Source organism: Chelonoidis abingdonii, chromosome 1 (assembly GCF_003597395.2).
Source record: "Chelonoidis abingdonii isolate Lonesome George chromosome 1, CheloAbing_2.0, whole genome shotgun sequence".
Taxonomy (NCBI): domain Eukaryota; kingdom Metazoa; phylum Chordata; order Testudines; family Testudinidae; genus Chelonoidis; species Chelonoidis abingdonii.
In genome coordinates, this window is record NC_133769.1 from 11,841,030 (window position 1) to 11,856,753 (window position 15,724).

The following is a 15,724-nucleotide window of genomic DNA, read 5'->3' on the forward strand; positions in this document are numbered from 1 at the left end:
CCCTTTCTCCACACCAATCCTGGCTGCAGTGGGGGTGCCTCCCATGAAGCTACCACTCCTCCCTGACAGTCCCCCCATTCTCCACACACTGCTCCTGCTGCTGATGGCTCAGACAGCTCCCTGCCCCGCCGGGCCTGCCCCCCGTGCTGCCTGGTCGCCAGGTCATTACCTTCAGCTGTGACTTGTCCCCAATGATGTAGAGGGAGGCCCGATGCTGGCGCAGGAAGCTGGCCTCAGAGGGGGCCCCGTTGTGCTGAGCGCTCAGCAGGTCCTTCCCAGCCAGACGGGACCCGATCTCCATGTTCAAGACGTAGTTGCTCATGCGCCCGCTGGCCCTGATGCTGCCCCACTTGCCTGAAAGGGAGGGCAGGGTCATTGCCACAGCCCGCTCAGCTGGCTCCCAGGCCGCATGGCCTCCGGCCTGCCCTGTCACCTGCCACCTTCTCCCGGACATCCAGCTCGGGGGGCGAGCAGCTCTCCTCCTTGAGCTCTCCTCACTGAGCTGCTCCGGCCCCAGCTCAGATTCCCGGTGCACTCGGCGGATCTGGTTTGCTTCTCACACCCCTCACTCGCCAGCATGTGGATTGGGCAGCTGGGGCCCGCCGGGGTCAGAGGCTCTGGAGCCTTTGTCTTTCCTGCAGGCACGGCTGAGATTACCCCCTCTGGACAGATGCCCTGCCCTGCCGGCACTGGTTCCGCAAGCGGCACCAATCTGCTCCTGGCACTGTGGGGTCCTTGGCGGCTGCTCCTTGTCCCTGTGCACTGCATCCCCCTCCCCGGTATCCAAGCACTGACAGATGTGCGAGGTGCCTAAAGCAAACCTGAGAGCCCATTCCAGAATCAGCTGAGGGCGCACTTACCTGAAGTGCCAGGAACTGCGCAAGGCAAGCCATTCAGTGACACGGATCAGGCGGCAGGGAGTCATTAGCACGCAGCAGCTCATTAGCTCACCCTTGTGATTGGGGGGTGTTACTGGGAGTGTGGGTTAGTCATGTGAAGGGGGTGTGGTGTTATGTGGGGCAATCAGTCACATGACCAGGGTTAGCGCCCGGTGGGTTAGGCGGATGACAGACAGTACCTCGGGGACTTTCACGGCCCTTCACCGATGCACCCTTGGGGGTGGACAGAGTGACCACCCTAGCTCTGGGACCTAGTGCTGAGAAAGTACAGGACGAAAGGAGTCTGAGCAAGGGCGGCAGACCATGCGCTTCACCCCGAGCCGCACTCACTGGGGACGGGCTGCTGAGCTGGGAGGGGTGGGGGGTGGTGGGAGGAGTGGTGCCCAAGGGGCAGAGCAGCACAATGAATGGTATGAATGAGGTGACCCCAGCTGGCTGTGCTCCCAGGTGATCGAGTGCTAGACATTGGGCTCCCACCCCCAACAGCGAGGACAGGCCCATCTCCTCGTGGGGCTGCCCTGTACGCTCTACAAGCCCTGGGGAAGCAAATGGTGAAGCATCTACTCTACAGCCAGCTGCCTTGGCTCAGTGGCCTCTCAGGTGAGGGCCCTGCGGGGCAGGGAGCTGCGCCCGGCGTTCCTCACCTCCTCGGCTAATAGTGCCTGGCCCATCGTCCTTCCCTCCCATCACCTGCTTCATGAGCGATCCCAGCTTGGGCTGCCTCTTGTCGGAAGAATCTGTAGCACCAACAAAACACCAGCTTTTGGCTTTGCTGTTTGTCCCCCCAGCATCTCCCTGCCCCCCGCAACACACCCCACAGGGGGAAAGGGGGAGAGAAAGCAAGCAGAGGAGGCGGCGCCCGGGGCTGGAATCAAGAGCAAAGATGAGCCAGAGGCCAGAGCATGGGGCAAGATCTCACAGCAGGGTCCCACGCTGCAAGACAGCTCTAGCAGTGGGCTCTGGTCACCTGCTGCCAGACACTCCACAGCACACGTTCTCCCTAGGTGTGCCACCCAGCTCTGTCCCAACCCCTCTCCCAAAGCAGATACACCTGCCACTCCCCACGCAGCTCCAGTCTAACTTCTGCCCACCGCCCCTTCACCATGCACAGGCCGGGAGCAGGGCTGGATGGGCTCCCAGCTACAGATGGCCCTAGGGAGATGCCTGCAGCCGCCTCTCTCATTCCAAGGCAGACTGGGAGCCATGGTGGAGCCTGGCCAATGGCTCCCCCTGCTCACTGGTCCCATGCCATAGCCTGGGCCGCGCTGTGCGTGGGATGGTGCAAACGGACGATGAATGGGGATGGAGCTTGGTGCAGGGCGCTGGGTCAGCCCTGCTCTCCCAGCAGCAGGAGGAGGGAGACAGAGGCAGGACAAGGAACAGGGGGCATGAGACTCACCTGAATGTGCTGCTCAAAGCCCCAGCCGTTGGGTGCTCTCAGCCCTGCCAGTTGGGCACAGTGTGGCCAGGAGGTGCTTGGACATCTCACTGCTCACAGAATCCATACCTGCCAGCCCCACCCAGCCCCCAAGCTCCCAGGGCGGGCCTGGTGCAGGGACTCCAGTCAGCCAGCACTTGTAAGGGAGCCCCAGCGCTTAGGGTCTTCTGAGACCTGCCCCACATTGACGGTGCCTGGGCTTCACCGCCGCATGGGGAAAGGAGGGTGCAGGAGCTGGCCCACAGAGGTGCACTAAGGGGGCACCCTGGGAAGAGAAGAACCTGACTTCCCACCGCAACAGCACAGCCCTGCCCAGGCTCCCTGGCTGAGCTGGAAGGATCCCAAAGCCAGAGGCCAGTTAAAAGCACCAGCCCAAGAAGTGGGCACACCCGGCCTGCTCCCTCCTCTCCCCACTGTGCTGTGGCCCCGTGGCTGAGGACTGACCCATGCCCCCTTACCTGCGCTGCTCATGTGCGCAGACGTGAAGCTTCTGAGCGTATTGCGCCCGCCGGCGTCAGCATAGTGCGGCATGGAGTTGATCACTGCCTGCAGGTACTTCTCCTGCTCCAGGCTGGTGGAGTCTGTTTGCGACTGGCCTGCAAGGAGACCCAGGGTGTCAGCAACGCTCACTAGGCACGCGCACAACTACCATGCTGGGGGAGAAGCTATTGGCTAATGCACTGCCGGCACGTTGCTGCGGGAGATGGAGCATGCCCCCAGAGGCACATGCAGCACCCCCTCGTCACAGAGGCAGGTACCTGCAGTAGGGGCGTTCTGCGACTTGAAAAGGCCCACGACACCCTTGCCGTGCAGCCCCCCCGACCTCAGCAGCACAGCCTTGGTGCGGGAGTTCCTCCAGCAGATGACAGGGAAGCGATTCTGGCGGTAGCAGCGTGAGATCCTCTGGATGGTGTTGTCCTGGATGCTCTGCGGGACAATCAGCAGCCCCGGGTAACTGTGGGAGAGAGCACAGGCCATACGCCACTGTTATGTCACACTACAAGAATAGCGCAGCAGGGAGGAAGGGGATGCCACAGCTGGGCTGCCCCCCAGAACCGCCTGTGGCCCATGCGCCAGGTACCTGCTTCCAGCAGATGGCCCCCCACACTGGGGGCCCCCCTTCTGGCAGATGGCCCCCCACACTGGGTACCTCCCATGCTAGATACCCACATCCGGCAGATGGCCCCCCCACCCTGGGTACCCCCCATGCTAGATACCCACATCCGGCAGCTGATCCCCGACACTGGGTACCCCCCATGCTAGATACCCACATCCGGCAGATGGCCCCCCACACTGGGTACTCACCTCCTGCAGATGGCCCCCCACACTGGGTACTCACCTTCGGCAGATGGCGTACATGCGGTTCACCGTGGAGATGCGGAAGGGCTCGTTCTTGGAGCGGGTGAGGCTGTTACTCAGCGTGCCCAGCCCCATCCTCTGGTAGTCACGGCAGCAGGCTCGCTCTACTAGGTGGCTCAAGGTCATCTTGTCTGAAGGTTTGATGATAGTGGAGGGGGTCAGGGTGCTTCTGTCTATCTCTTCAGACACTGCACAGGCAGACGGAAGAGGCGGGGGGGTCAGGTCGCTCTGGAGGCCACAGCCACAGCAGGGGGAGAGGGAGACTGGAACTCTGGGGCAGGGCACAGTCTGATGCACCCCAGGCCTGGCCTTGCTGCAGCAGCGACAGAAGATGAGGGTGCAACTGCCCCATCCTGGGGTGCCAGTGTCATGGGATACCCAGGAACGGGCCAGGCACTGTGGGGTCTGAACCCAGGAGCCTCTGGATTGAAAAGCATGAGCCTCTACTGGCTGAGCTAAACACTTGGCCGGGTTCTGAGCTCCCAGGCTGCAGCAGCTCTGTGGCTTGGCACCAGAGGAGGACAGAGCCAGGCTGAGTTCCTGCAAGTGACAGCAGGTGACCAAGCCAAGCCACCGCACACTGCAAAGCAGACCCCAGCTCCTGGGCGCTCACAGGCTGAGACCCCATTGCTCACTCATGACGCGTTGCTCCAAGGGGGCCCCCCCAGGCTTCCCACACAGGAGGCAACCTGTTTGCCAGGGAAGCTCCCAACCTGAGATTTCATCCTCATCATCCTCCTGGAAGTGCTGACTGCTGCGCTGCTCCCAAGTAGGTGGCGTGTACTTCTTGCGGGTCACGTATGGTCGGCCAATGGTCTTCTTGGCATTCTTCATCAGGTTCTTAGAAAGTGTCCTGGAATGAGAGCAGGGGGGCATGAGGCCTACCTGGTACCAATCCCAGGCCCAACATGCCACGGTGTGGCCACAGGGACCTTGCCCCCAGAGGGGGGCTCCACAGACCTTGCCCAGCCCAGCATGAGAAGGAGAGACCCCAACACTCAGTTAGACCATGAGCAAAGCAGAGGCAGGAGCATCCCTTGGTGCCACTCACAGACATACTTGCAGCAACCCTGCCACGAAGGACAGGGGAAACAACCCTCCCCAGCTCCAGCAGACTCCGGCCCACCAAGACGAGGCTCCCACTCGAGAGGACAGGATGGCCAGGCAGTGATCATGGGCCATGTCAGAGATGGGGGCTAAGAGACCAGCCGGCTCCAGCTAGGAACTCCACTCCCCAGACCACAGCAAGATGAAGGGAGAAACCCAGAGGTGCCTGGACCCCTTAGAGTCCGATTGGGTAGGGAATCAGTCAGAGCTGAATGACACCAGCTGCTCCCTGCCTCAGGGCCTCATGGAGATCCTGGATCAGCTCTGACAGGAGCATCAATGGGGGCAGAGGACTGGCTATCTCAGGTGCTGGTCTGGCCCCGTCACCCTCATAGCTGAGCATCGACTAACTCTCTGCTCCCCCCTGAGGCCGGGCACCACTCTGACCCCCCCACAGGCCAGATGAGGAGCCAAGGCAGATGTCCAGACTTGCCCAAGCTCACACAGGAGGTCTGGGGTGAAGCAGGGAATTAAACCTGGGTCTCCCACATCCTTTGGGAGGAGGGCACAGGACAGGCTCTGGGAGCCCTGAGCTGCAGATCGGAGAGGGTCCAAAGAAATGCTAGTGCTACGCCTGCCTAATCCTACTGCAGTGACCACCAACTCAGGCTGCGCCGGGGCTCGGAGACAAAGGAACACAACTGGCACCCAGCACAGGGCATGGTGCAGATGGACACGCACTTCCAGGATTCACCCTCCAGAGCAGCTGCAAACAGGGGCGGGCACAGTCCCCTTGGGACCATATGTGGAGCTAAAGCCTCCAACTATCCCATTCAGCCGCAGTGGGATTTGGCCCTAATTCCAGCCTGTACCATAATCGTGGAGAGAGGCATCAAAACTGCAGTCCAGCCTGTACCATGATGGCAAAGGTGGGGTTAAACCTGCAGCCTAGTCGGAGCCCTGGGAGAGGGAGCCTGTCAAGCCACAAGGGAAGTCCCAAAGCCCTTAGCATGCAGAGTGGGTGAAAGGAAGAACCACTGGGAGCAGTGAAGGCTACAGCCTGAGCCAGTGCCACCTTGCAAGCCCCTGTCCAGTGTGAAGGTGTCTTACGTGGATGAATGGCCAAGGTGCCCGAGGGATATGACACCCACTGCCAGGCCCTGGAACATATCAGTCACCTGCTGGGAGCTGGGTCACAAACACACAGGAGAGACGCTTAGACGTCACATAGCACCAAGCCCAACGCAGCAGCAACCAGACCACCAGCAGCTACAGCACTTGCTAGTCCAGAACGCGGGTGGCACGACACAGGGCCCCATCATGCACAGGGTCATCTCATCCTCCCACCTGCCACCCTCCTGCAGGGCTGGGATTAGACCAGCAAGGGGACTTCCGACAGGAAGTGCTGCTGCTTCACAGATTTGAGAAGGGGTCCCTACGCCACCCCCATCCCTTCTGCTCAGGGCTGGACCTGCTGCCTCGGAGAGCCCAGGCCAGGAGTCGAGGCATGTGACTGCAACCAGTTCCTGGCCAGCTTGTCCCTGGGCTGGGAAAACTTTGGAGCCAGTGAGCCCACATCCCAGTCCTGGAGAGGGAAGCTCAGCTACCAAGAATGCCATTGCTTTGCTCAATAGCAAGCCCTCTGGCTGGCAAAGGAGGAGCAAGGTCAGGCTCTGAAGGGAGTCTGCTCAGTGGCTCTCTGCCGGCTGGATTTGGGATGGGGCAGAGGAGACTCCTTGAGGTTTCAAACAGGGACCCAAAGAATGTTCTGTGTCCCACCCTCCCTGGCAACCCAGTCACACCAAAGCATGGGGTGGCCTAGGTCCCCACTACGCAGCGAGGAGGCAGAGAATCTCTGATACCTGAGTGAGGGGTTTTTCTCCTTGGCCTTGGGCTGCATGGCTTGCTTGGGTGACTGGCCCACGGTGAAGGCGAAGGTGCCACGTACGTGCTGGGGATAGCGCAGCTTGTGCAGGTGCTTCCTGAAGACCTCGGCGCTCTCTGAAGCCACCTCCTCGTCAAAGGCGATCCGCAGCAACTGCGGGGACAGCAGAGTGGGCTCAGACTGCCGCTGCGGGAGGCTCTTCACCCCACCCACGTTGGGGCCAAGACCCCAAGGGAAGCACATTTAGCACGCAGCCTGGGGCAGAGCCAACAGCAATGTGCCTGGGAGCAGCCCACCAGGGCAGCTCACCCCTTTGCTGCTCACTCAGTCCAGCACCCCCAGTGGCTTCACAGACCCTACCGGATGGTTACTGGGTGTCCCTGTGCTGCCATCCCTGCTCCCAGGGTAGGCTGAGATCTGCTAATGGCCCACACCCAAGCAGCAGTATAGCCAGGTGGACATTTCAGCCTTGAATGAAGGCAGGTCCATTTCTTGCAGCACTGAAAGTGCACAACGCCCCGGGAGCTGGGGCACACACAGGGACCCCATTCTATAGGTCAAACAAATCAAAGTTGGAGCTCAGGAGATCCCAGGCCCCAGCCCAGTGCTCTGTCTACAGGAACATGCCTCCTCCTCCTTAAGCATAGGAACTGGTCATGTTTTTGCAGTTAGCCACTGCCTGAGGTTCCAGCAGCCCCTCAGGCTGGACAGGAGGGGGAACTGCAGCACAGACAGGTTCCCTGCATTGCTCTGAGAAAGGGGTTAGAATTGCCCCAATTAGAATTGGGCTGATCCCCAGTGCCAGAGAAAGAGCTCTTTTCCCATGGGGCAGCCAGTGAGCAGACGTCAACTCAATACCTAGCTCGCCCTCTGGAGCAAGGCTGGCATGACAGGGCTATTCATCCATGGCACTCCATCCTCACTCCAGATACACACAGGAGAGGAGAGCTGCATGAACACTGGAAACGTGAGGTGGTCAGGTTAGAGTCCCCCCAGGCCTCACGCTTGCGCATTCTGCAGCTGCTCTTCTGCCTCAACCCAAACTCCTCCCTGCACCTGCACTTCCAACCCAATAGCCCAGGGCTATGTGAAGCCAGGATGGCTTCCATGTCAACGGCTCTCATGTAATTCAGCAGGAATGGAAGTCTGGGAGAAGTTAAATGGGCTGAGGTGATACCACCATCTGCCCCCCAACACCACCACCCTGCTCCACCCACATCCCTGCCTCGTTGCTTGACTGTCACTCAAAGTTGTAAAAGAACTGTGTCTAAGAATTCTACACACATGCGCTCCCCTCCATAATGCACCACAGGGAGACTAACAAACCTGTACAAAAGCAAAACCCACATAGCTGCAGAAACAGCCTGCCTGCTGTGCCCTGCCTGACTTTTTCTAATATAATTTGAACCTTCTGATTTCAAAAATGGTTGTTAGCAAGCTGAATGTTGAAGTGTAGACCCTCCAACTTGCAAATATGGCTGCCGAAGTTCACCAGAAATGTTTGAAATACCAGCACCATTGGCATGAACTTGTCAGCAAAATCAAACAGTTGGGCACGATTCCTTTTCTGTCTATTAAGAACTAAAAAGAGAAGACACATGGTTCTGATACCCATTGCACCCTAATATTGAATTTTTTATAGCATTTAGTCACCTTATATCGTAATGTTAGAGATAAGTTAATCGTTACACAGAAGGTTGTTTTTTCCTTTAATACGTGAAAACGTTTGCTTATTATTTGTGTGCTTAGTATTTGTTTTACAGTACATAATGCTTTGTAGTTAGAGTACAACTGCCACAGAAGTCATGGTGATGGCTTTTTTTTATTTGTTAAATAAAAAAGGCTACAATGATTAGATAAGGCAGTGGTTTACAAGAACATAAGAGTGGCCACACTGTGTCAGACCAATGGTCCATCAGGCCCAGTATCCTGTCTTCCAACAGTGGCTGGTGTGAGACACTTCAGAGGGAATGAACAGAATAGGGCAATTATCAAGTGATAATTCCCTGTCACCCATTCCCAGCTTCTGGCAGTCAGAGGTTTAGGGAAATCCAGAGCATGGGGCATCTCTGACCATCTTGGCTAATTACCATTGATTCACCTCCACAAGCTTATCTAGTTCTTTTTTGGAACCCAGTTATACTTCTGGCCTTGATGACATCCCCTGGCAATGAGTTCCACAGGTTGACTGCGTGTTATGTTTGTTTTAAATCTGCTGCCTATTTATTTCACTGGGTGACCCCTGGCTCTCAAGGGGTAAATAACACTTCCTTGTTCACTTTTTCCACACTAGTCATGATTTTATAGACTCTGAGTGAATGGGGCAAACAAAGTTCTTGTCCCACAATGACCCATTTAGTCTTGATAGTTCTCCTTGATGGGTTGGGGAACCAAGTTCAGAGCAGACATTTTTACAATTATAAATCAAAACTTACACACAACCTGATAGCACGGGATACAGATATTACAAGATAGGTTAATGTATGCAGCAACTTACAAGCATTTTATAAAGTCAAAGCGTATCTTCAACAATATTAACATGCAGGTGAGCTGGTCTGGTTTCAAGCTATGAGCTTGTCAGTGCTCATCTGACACCTACAGTCTTGCCAAGAACGGACACCTGATTTACCAGCATCACAACCATGCAAATGATGCAGGATGGGGTGCCATCTGCATCACAGTAACACATCAACTACCAGCTGAAGGGCTCAAGGAGACAAAACATTTGGAGACTTTGCAGACACATTTGTAAAAACAGTACTTCGGACTGGAGCAGACCTGTGCAGGTACCACCAGGGTCTAGTAACAGCGGGGAAGGCAAAAGCACTCAAGTACAAGGCTCATGCGAAGGGCGGTGAAAGGCAGATTCGTGTGTCTTCCAAATGTCTGGATGCATTTCACTAGGCTTCCAGAAGATAAGGAGCACTTTGCAATAATTTTATCTGAGCAACTAATGACACAAGCTCCACCTGACAAAATCATCATTCCGGCTGGTGGCTTTCAGAATGAGGCTGAACTATGGTGCTTGACAGCCACAGTTGACACCGTAGAAGAAAATTTACAGAGGGCCTTTAGATCTTTGGTCAAGTTAGTAGGCCTGAAGAATTAGTTGAGCTTGCTTGTGTGTGTAAGGGGCACGAGGAGGCAAAGTGGAAAGTCCCCAAAACAGAACAATGGCCGTCTGTGTATTGGGGGCACGAGGAGGCCAAGTGGAAAGTCCCCAAACACAATTAGCCATAGCCAAGCTTGTTAAATATAGCTCCAATGGAAGCATTAGAAATGTCATACCACAAAAGAACTAGATTGGGAATAACAACAGGAAAAGCCAAATAAGGGAGATGATTGTCTCTTTTCGCCTTTGACCTGCATTAAATTTTGCAATGTATTCCAAATAAGGTAATTAATACAGAAGTATGTGTAATTTGTCTGTGGTTTTAACCTTTAAAAGGCTTGTGTGTTCCTTGAATCGGGGGGCAGCTACTGAGAGCTGTTACCCTCCCTGCACTTGTAATTAATAAAGGAGCCTCAGGCTGTTCTGATCCAAACACAACACAGGAACCTATTTCCCACATCACCACCAATCAGCTGTGTGCTCATCAACAAAAAACAGACAAGAATGATTCTACACTATGCAGTCAAGGACACTGATATGCTTATTCTCTGGCTGCTCACTATAGCACAAAGACACGTAGGCAGCTTTGGATGAAAGCTGGCACAAAGGAACCATTTGTGAGAAGCTACAATATGGACCCACTGCTCTGGAAAAACCACCCCCATTTCATGCCCTGACTCGGATGCTACGACGTTTATTACTGGACACAGCAAGAAGGTTCCATGGGAAGTTTTTCAGGGACAACATCAGGTTCTAATACACCCTGAACTGGGAGACCTGGACTCACAGAAGGTGAAAACCACAGAAGAGTTTATTTCCAAGATGTATGGCTTGTCACAGGCCCACAGCACTGACAAAGCAAGTGCCAGTTTGTTCACACGCTTGTGGCCATCAGAAGCTCTAGCCCTAAGAAACGATGCTTTTTGTTTCCATATGCAGGGAGCTCACTACATACACATACAGGGAGCAGGAGTTCGGAGAAAGGCCCGCTGCCCAAATTTGACATGTCTTCCTCCAAACACACTGGATCGCTCACAGGAGGACAGGTCTGGTGCCACAGCTCATATCACTGCTCATATCACTAGTAGCAGCGGGCAATATTCTGTGGCTGCAAAGCAGGGTGCGGCAGCCAGCGATGCAGTGCAGAACAGCACATCTCCTTTGTACAGGAGCATGCAAAGGCAGTGAACTGGAACAAGGCTGCGTCAGTGAACCTGATACTTACTTGATTATACTGGCCTTACACGCTAAGTACATGTGTCATAAGTGACCTAATCCTAAATTGATTCAAGATGCCAGGGTATGCCAAAGTTCCTCTAAATAGCACAACATTAACATGTGCTTAACTTGTTTGCATTAGACTGTTTAGTCAGGAAAATATTTTCATTTGTTTTAAAAATCATTGTGTGTTGTGTTTGATAGTTAAATCAGCTTGTATACTTTTGTTTCAAGGTGCCAATGCTAAAGTTCTAAGATTCATGTGCACAAGCTCTTTTACGGCTGCGTTACATTAAACTATTTCTAGGAACTCGTATAAACAAGATACTGAAATCCAAGAGCTCTAGGAAAAGGTGGGGCATATTATTTGGTCACTCCTGTTACAGGAAGAGCCACCTGAAGTAGGTTAATCCTACGTGAAAGGGAAATAAAGATTTATATTTCAGTGATTTCCGTGTGTTACTGTCTTCTCTACCACGTACCCTGTGGTAACAGCCATGTATGGATTCACCATCCCCGAATTCTCCTGTGAAGACTTGTTACCAGCTTTAAACAAATGCCTCTTGCAGTTAACATTTCTGAAAACCCAACTGGTCTGTGAGAATCCCTCCCCTTGAGCCCTTGGAGGAAGGGATGCTGTCTTTCAGCCCTGCACATGTGCAATAAGAAATAGGAAAGGAATCAGCTGGGGGTACACGTTGCAGACACCCCACTCCTTATTCCTGGCTGCAGCACTGCCTGGAACAGCTCACTGGCTTGGGTCTAAGCTCAGCTCCTATGCCCCTCAGGACGCAGCATTATGTAGCTCTGAGGGGCACATGGGGCTTGTGAGACATCACACCCTAGCACTCCTGTTGGTCCAGGACAGGGCAGCAAATTCTATCCCCCTTCTCTGCAATGGAGCCCACAGACCCCAGCAGGCAATGCTCAGCCAGGGGACAGTACACTCTGGACCTGCAGGCCCCTGGCCTGATGGCTGCCTTTGGCCAGTCAGGCATGCAGCAGCCCAAAAGCCACACAAGCCCAGGAGGTCGGTAACCCCTCTACTCCAGGGAAACTGCCTGCAGGACCCATCTCCCAGCTGGGGCACAACACAGCAGTTCGGAGAGGTCTATGCTCCTCATCCCACAGGGCCAGCAGCAGCAGCAGCCAGGAATGCAGCCCAGTTGTCTGTCTCGAGAGCATCTCCGGTAGGAGTGCTGGGGGGCTCGTCTCACCTGGAACGTGCATGAGCGCAGCTGCAGCACCTCCTGGATGAGCTGATCCACCTGGGCTGGGACACTGATCTTCTTCTCTTTCTGGATGAGCTGATCCACCTGGGGCTGGACGTTAATCTTCTTCTCTTTGGTCAGTGAGGCAATGGGGAAGGACCGGACCACAACCTGCTCCCCCACTGGGGCCAGGGAGAGAACAGGGGACAGAGTCACATGTAGGGTCTCGACCTGGCTCAAGCCACCAATGGGCTGGGACACGCTGCCCTCAGCTGCTCCTCAGCAGCTCTGGGACTGCGCTCCCTGCTCCAGGGCAGAATCAGCCTATAGCGCAAGGCAGTGGGGGAGCGGGAGCTACACAAGGGAACTGGTGAATAAAACTGGGACCAGGGCGGGACCTGCTCAGCAAATGCCTCTCCCCAAACCAGAGGGCAATCAGCCCCTCCCCTGTAAAAGGTAATTCCATTACAGTACTCTGAGTGAGCCCCCCTCTGGCCACAGCCCATTCTCCGATCCCCAGCGAGTGAAAAACCACTCACCAGCTCGGACTCCTGCTGGCTTTAAATGGCGCTGGGCTCTGGTTAAGCAAAGGTGAAAAGCCCCCAACAGCAGAATCCTCCCTCCCAAGTCCAGTCAGCAGCAGGGCAGGACCCCAGAAACCCCACCCAGGATGGATTCCCCGTCCTGGCAAATCCTCCACCTCCCACGGCTGGTCTGCCAGAGGCCCCCCGAGGAACAGTGCAGGAACCGGCCCACCAGGCCACATGGTGCAGAGGGAGGGTCCTCACCCAGCGGGTCTGTGGGGGTACCCTTGAAAACGATGCGGTAAGTAGTGAGGAAGATGGCTCCTTCAGCAGGGAGTAGTGGGGGGCCCCCAATATTGCCTCCGGCAGCTTCTTCACGTCCGTCAGGCATGAGGTACACGCGGAGCCCTTCCATGACACACTCCTCACCCACCAGCAGGCTGGGGCGCAGCAGCTTGGGCTGCAGGGACAAACATGAGGAGGATTGAAAGCCATGGGAGACAGCCCAGCTCCCTCCCACACAGAGCCACGATGGCTGGGGAGCGGGGAGAGGTTCACAGCTGGGCCTCACAATGGAGCTGCTTCAGTTGTTGCTGGAGACCCACTGGGCCCCTGCCCTCCCAGGGCAGACAAGGTTATTCCTGACTCAGCCCAGCCACCTCAGAAGGGAGGCCCATGCAGGCAGAGGGGCCCCTTTGCACCCCCGTAGGGTGCAGGACATAGGGGGTGCAACCCAGAAGGGAGGGGATGCCCCTGTGCAGCTAGGTAGTACAGACCTTCTGAATAGGAGGGAGCCTCTTGCTCTCCCTGTGCACAGCATCCAGTGTTTCTATGTGCATCTGCACGATGTCTGAAGAGGAAGGAAGACGCAGAGTTAACCCTCCGGGGAAGGAGCGTCCCGTCCCGGCTGCAGGCCCCAAACAGAAGACAGAGAACACGGGCCTATTGCAGCCTCTCTGCCAGCCTCCCCACTTCCTCCTGGGGGAGCACAGCCCTCGGTGGGCAGTGCCTGAGCACACCCCTCCCCTGCTCTGGAGGGGACTCACAGCAGCAAAGCGCTGGCTACAAACCCAGCCTCCTCCCCCAGTAAGCCCACCATACTGGACAAGCTGTTTACCAGGGATCATGATGTGCAGCCCCTTCAGGTGCTCATTGGTGACGCCGCTCTCCGTGCACACCTTGTCCACGAAGCGGTTGATGAAGCGTACCACGTAGTTGGCCACGTCGGAGCTCTCGGCATCCTCAAACCCACTTTCCGTGTCGTAGCTTTCGGCCACGCTGCCGGCAATGCTAACACAGGAAGATGTGGCTGGGAGTGAGCCTGACCATGGTGCACACACGGGCTCTCTCCTGCACCCCCGACAGCCTTGTTCACCCAGGCACCAGGCCAAGACTGAGAAACACTAGCTCCACCCCCAACCTGGACAGCCTGCCTCCTCCAGGTCCTGGCAGCACATGCCAACTTCAGTCCGCCACTCCCCACCCAGATCCTTCAGTGGTAGTTCCCACACCTCCCCAGTCCCAGCGCAGCCCACCAGCCAGCTACCTGTTGGTGACAAAGCTGTTGCTGACGCTCTCCACATCGCCCAGTCCCGAGCTGCGCAGCAGCCGGTTCTTGCTGGTGTCGAGGGGCAGCAGCAGGTAGCTCATGCGGTTGGCGTAGTGGATGGCCTGGCTGAAGACTGTGCTCTCCTCCTTCTGGATCAGTTCCTGCTGCTTCTCTCGGCTCATGGTAGGCCACAGCCTCCGCTGCTCCGACGCAATCTCCAGGGCAGATTTCTCTTCCTGAGGCCCCTCCTTGCCATCCTAATGGAGCAAGGGGACAGATCAGCCCTTTGCCCGAGCAGGAAACCCGTGGGCCAGCTCCCACCTCACAGTGTCTGCAGCAAAGCACCTGCTCTCATCAGGGCCTCCTACCCCCATCTCTCCCCCGGAGCCCCAAGCCAGGTCACACCCTAGACCCCATGCCTTCAGGCCAGTTCTTGCCTCCTCACTAGCTATGAGGAGGTCTGGGCCAGGACGGCCTGGGGCTGGTATTCCTGCCATCTCATCACCTCATCCAAGTGGTTCTCCTCATTGCTCTCCAGGTACAGGGCTCGGATGTGGTTCTGCACATCGCAGTAGAACATGGCCTCCCAGAATTGGATGTTGGTCCACACGACATGTTCCTGCACACAGCTGTAGGCAAACTGTGTGATGCCCGGGCTCAGTTTCTGGGGGGCAGAGAGAAGAGAGGGTCTCAGTGCAGATGCCTCCTGTATGTCAGGCCCTCCCCCAGCTAACCCACACTGGGTTATGCTCCAGCTGGGAAAGGCAGTGCCCTTGGCCAGCCAGTGGCACCACACACACTGAGCCCCCTCCCTGCATAAAGTAATACTGCACTGACTGCCCCTCCTGCATGCCCACTTAATGCCACAATAAACTGCCTCTACTGCTGGGGAGCAAAGACTGAGCTTTGCTCCTGCGAGACTGAGGGAATCAAGGTCAATGCTCCCTGGCCTCTGTGACCCAGCTGTCTTGACCTCCCTGCAGCTGGGTGCCACAGCCCTGGTCTCAAGCCTAGAGATGAGCAGCGCCTGAGAGAGGCCCAGCCACTGCTGCTCTGTCTCCCCAACAGGGAGCTCCTGCTGCCACAGAGGGTCTGGCTACACTGCGATGAAAAACCTGCAACTTGTGGGGTAGACTTCCGAGTTCTGGGCCCCTCCCACCTCGCAGGGTCCTAGAGCCTGCACTCCAGCCCAAGCCGGAAGTCTACACAGCAATAAAACAGCCCCTCATCCCAAGCCCTGTGAGCCCAGCTGGCACGGGCCAGCTGCAGGTTTTTGACTGCATTGTAGCTATACCCAGAGTGGCCACCCCTGGGCTGGGAGGAGTTAGGCCAGTGGATGCAGAGCTGACATCTCTCCTCACACCACAGCCTTTCAAGGCTGCCTTAAGTGCAAGGCCTCTCAGACCTGTTGGAGTCAAAAGGGTTTTGGGCCCAACAGGACCGAGGCAGGAGGCAGAGTGGAGCCTCCACGCCTGCCTGAGC

The 15,724-nt window shown here is 56.2% G+C and overlaps 1 protein-coding gene across 3 annotated transcripts in view; it reads right to left on the bottom strand.

Annotated features, from left to right (window-relative positions):
• SBF1 (SET binding factor 1) overlaps positions 1 to 15,724 on the bottom strand; it is a 150,034-nt gene that overhangs the window by 10,453 nt on the left and 123,857 nt on the right. For all 3 annotated transcript variants that reach the window (XR_012655569.1, XM_075064079.1, XM_075064086.1), the window contains exons 18-31: positions 14,748 to 14,906; positions 14,240 to 14,499; positions 13,811 to 13,983; positions 13,470 to 13,543; positions 12,958 to 13,153; positions 12,176 to 12,351; positions 6,606 to 6,781; positions 4,410 to 4,549; positions 3,677 to 3,884; positions 3,096 to 3,292; positions 2,796 to 2,933; positions 1,544 to 1,636; positions 1,079 to 1,156; positions 170 to 354 (exon numbers count right to left, since the gene is read on the bottom strand). Coding sequence is in view for 2 of the 3 variants with exons in the window: in XM_075064079.1 (XP_074920180.1) it covers positions 170 to 354; positions 1,079 to 1,156; positions 1,544 to 1,636; positions 2,796 to 2,933; positions 3,096 to 3,292; positions 3,677 to 3,884; positions 4,410 to 4,549; positions 6,606 to 6,781; positions 12,176 to 12,351; positions 12,958 to 13,153; positions 13,470 to 13,543; positions 13,811 to 13,983; positions 14,240 to 14,499; positions 14,748 to 14,906 (2,253 nt within the window). In the remaining variant the exon portion in view is untranslated. The remainder of the gene's footprint in view (positions 1 to 169; positions 355 to 1,078; positions 1,157 to 1,543; positions 1,637 to 2,795; positions 2,934 to 3,095; positions 3,293 to 3,676; positions 3,885 to 4,409; positions 4,550 to 6,605; positions 6,782 to 12,175; positions 12,352 to 12,957; positions 13,154 to 13,469; positions 13,544 to 13,810; positions 13,984 to 14,239; positions 14,500 to 14,747; positions 14,907 to 15,724) is intronic.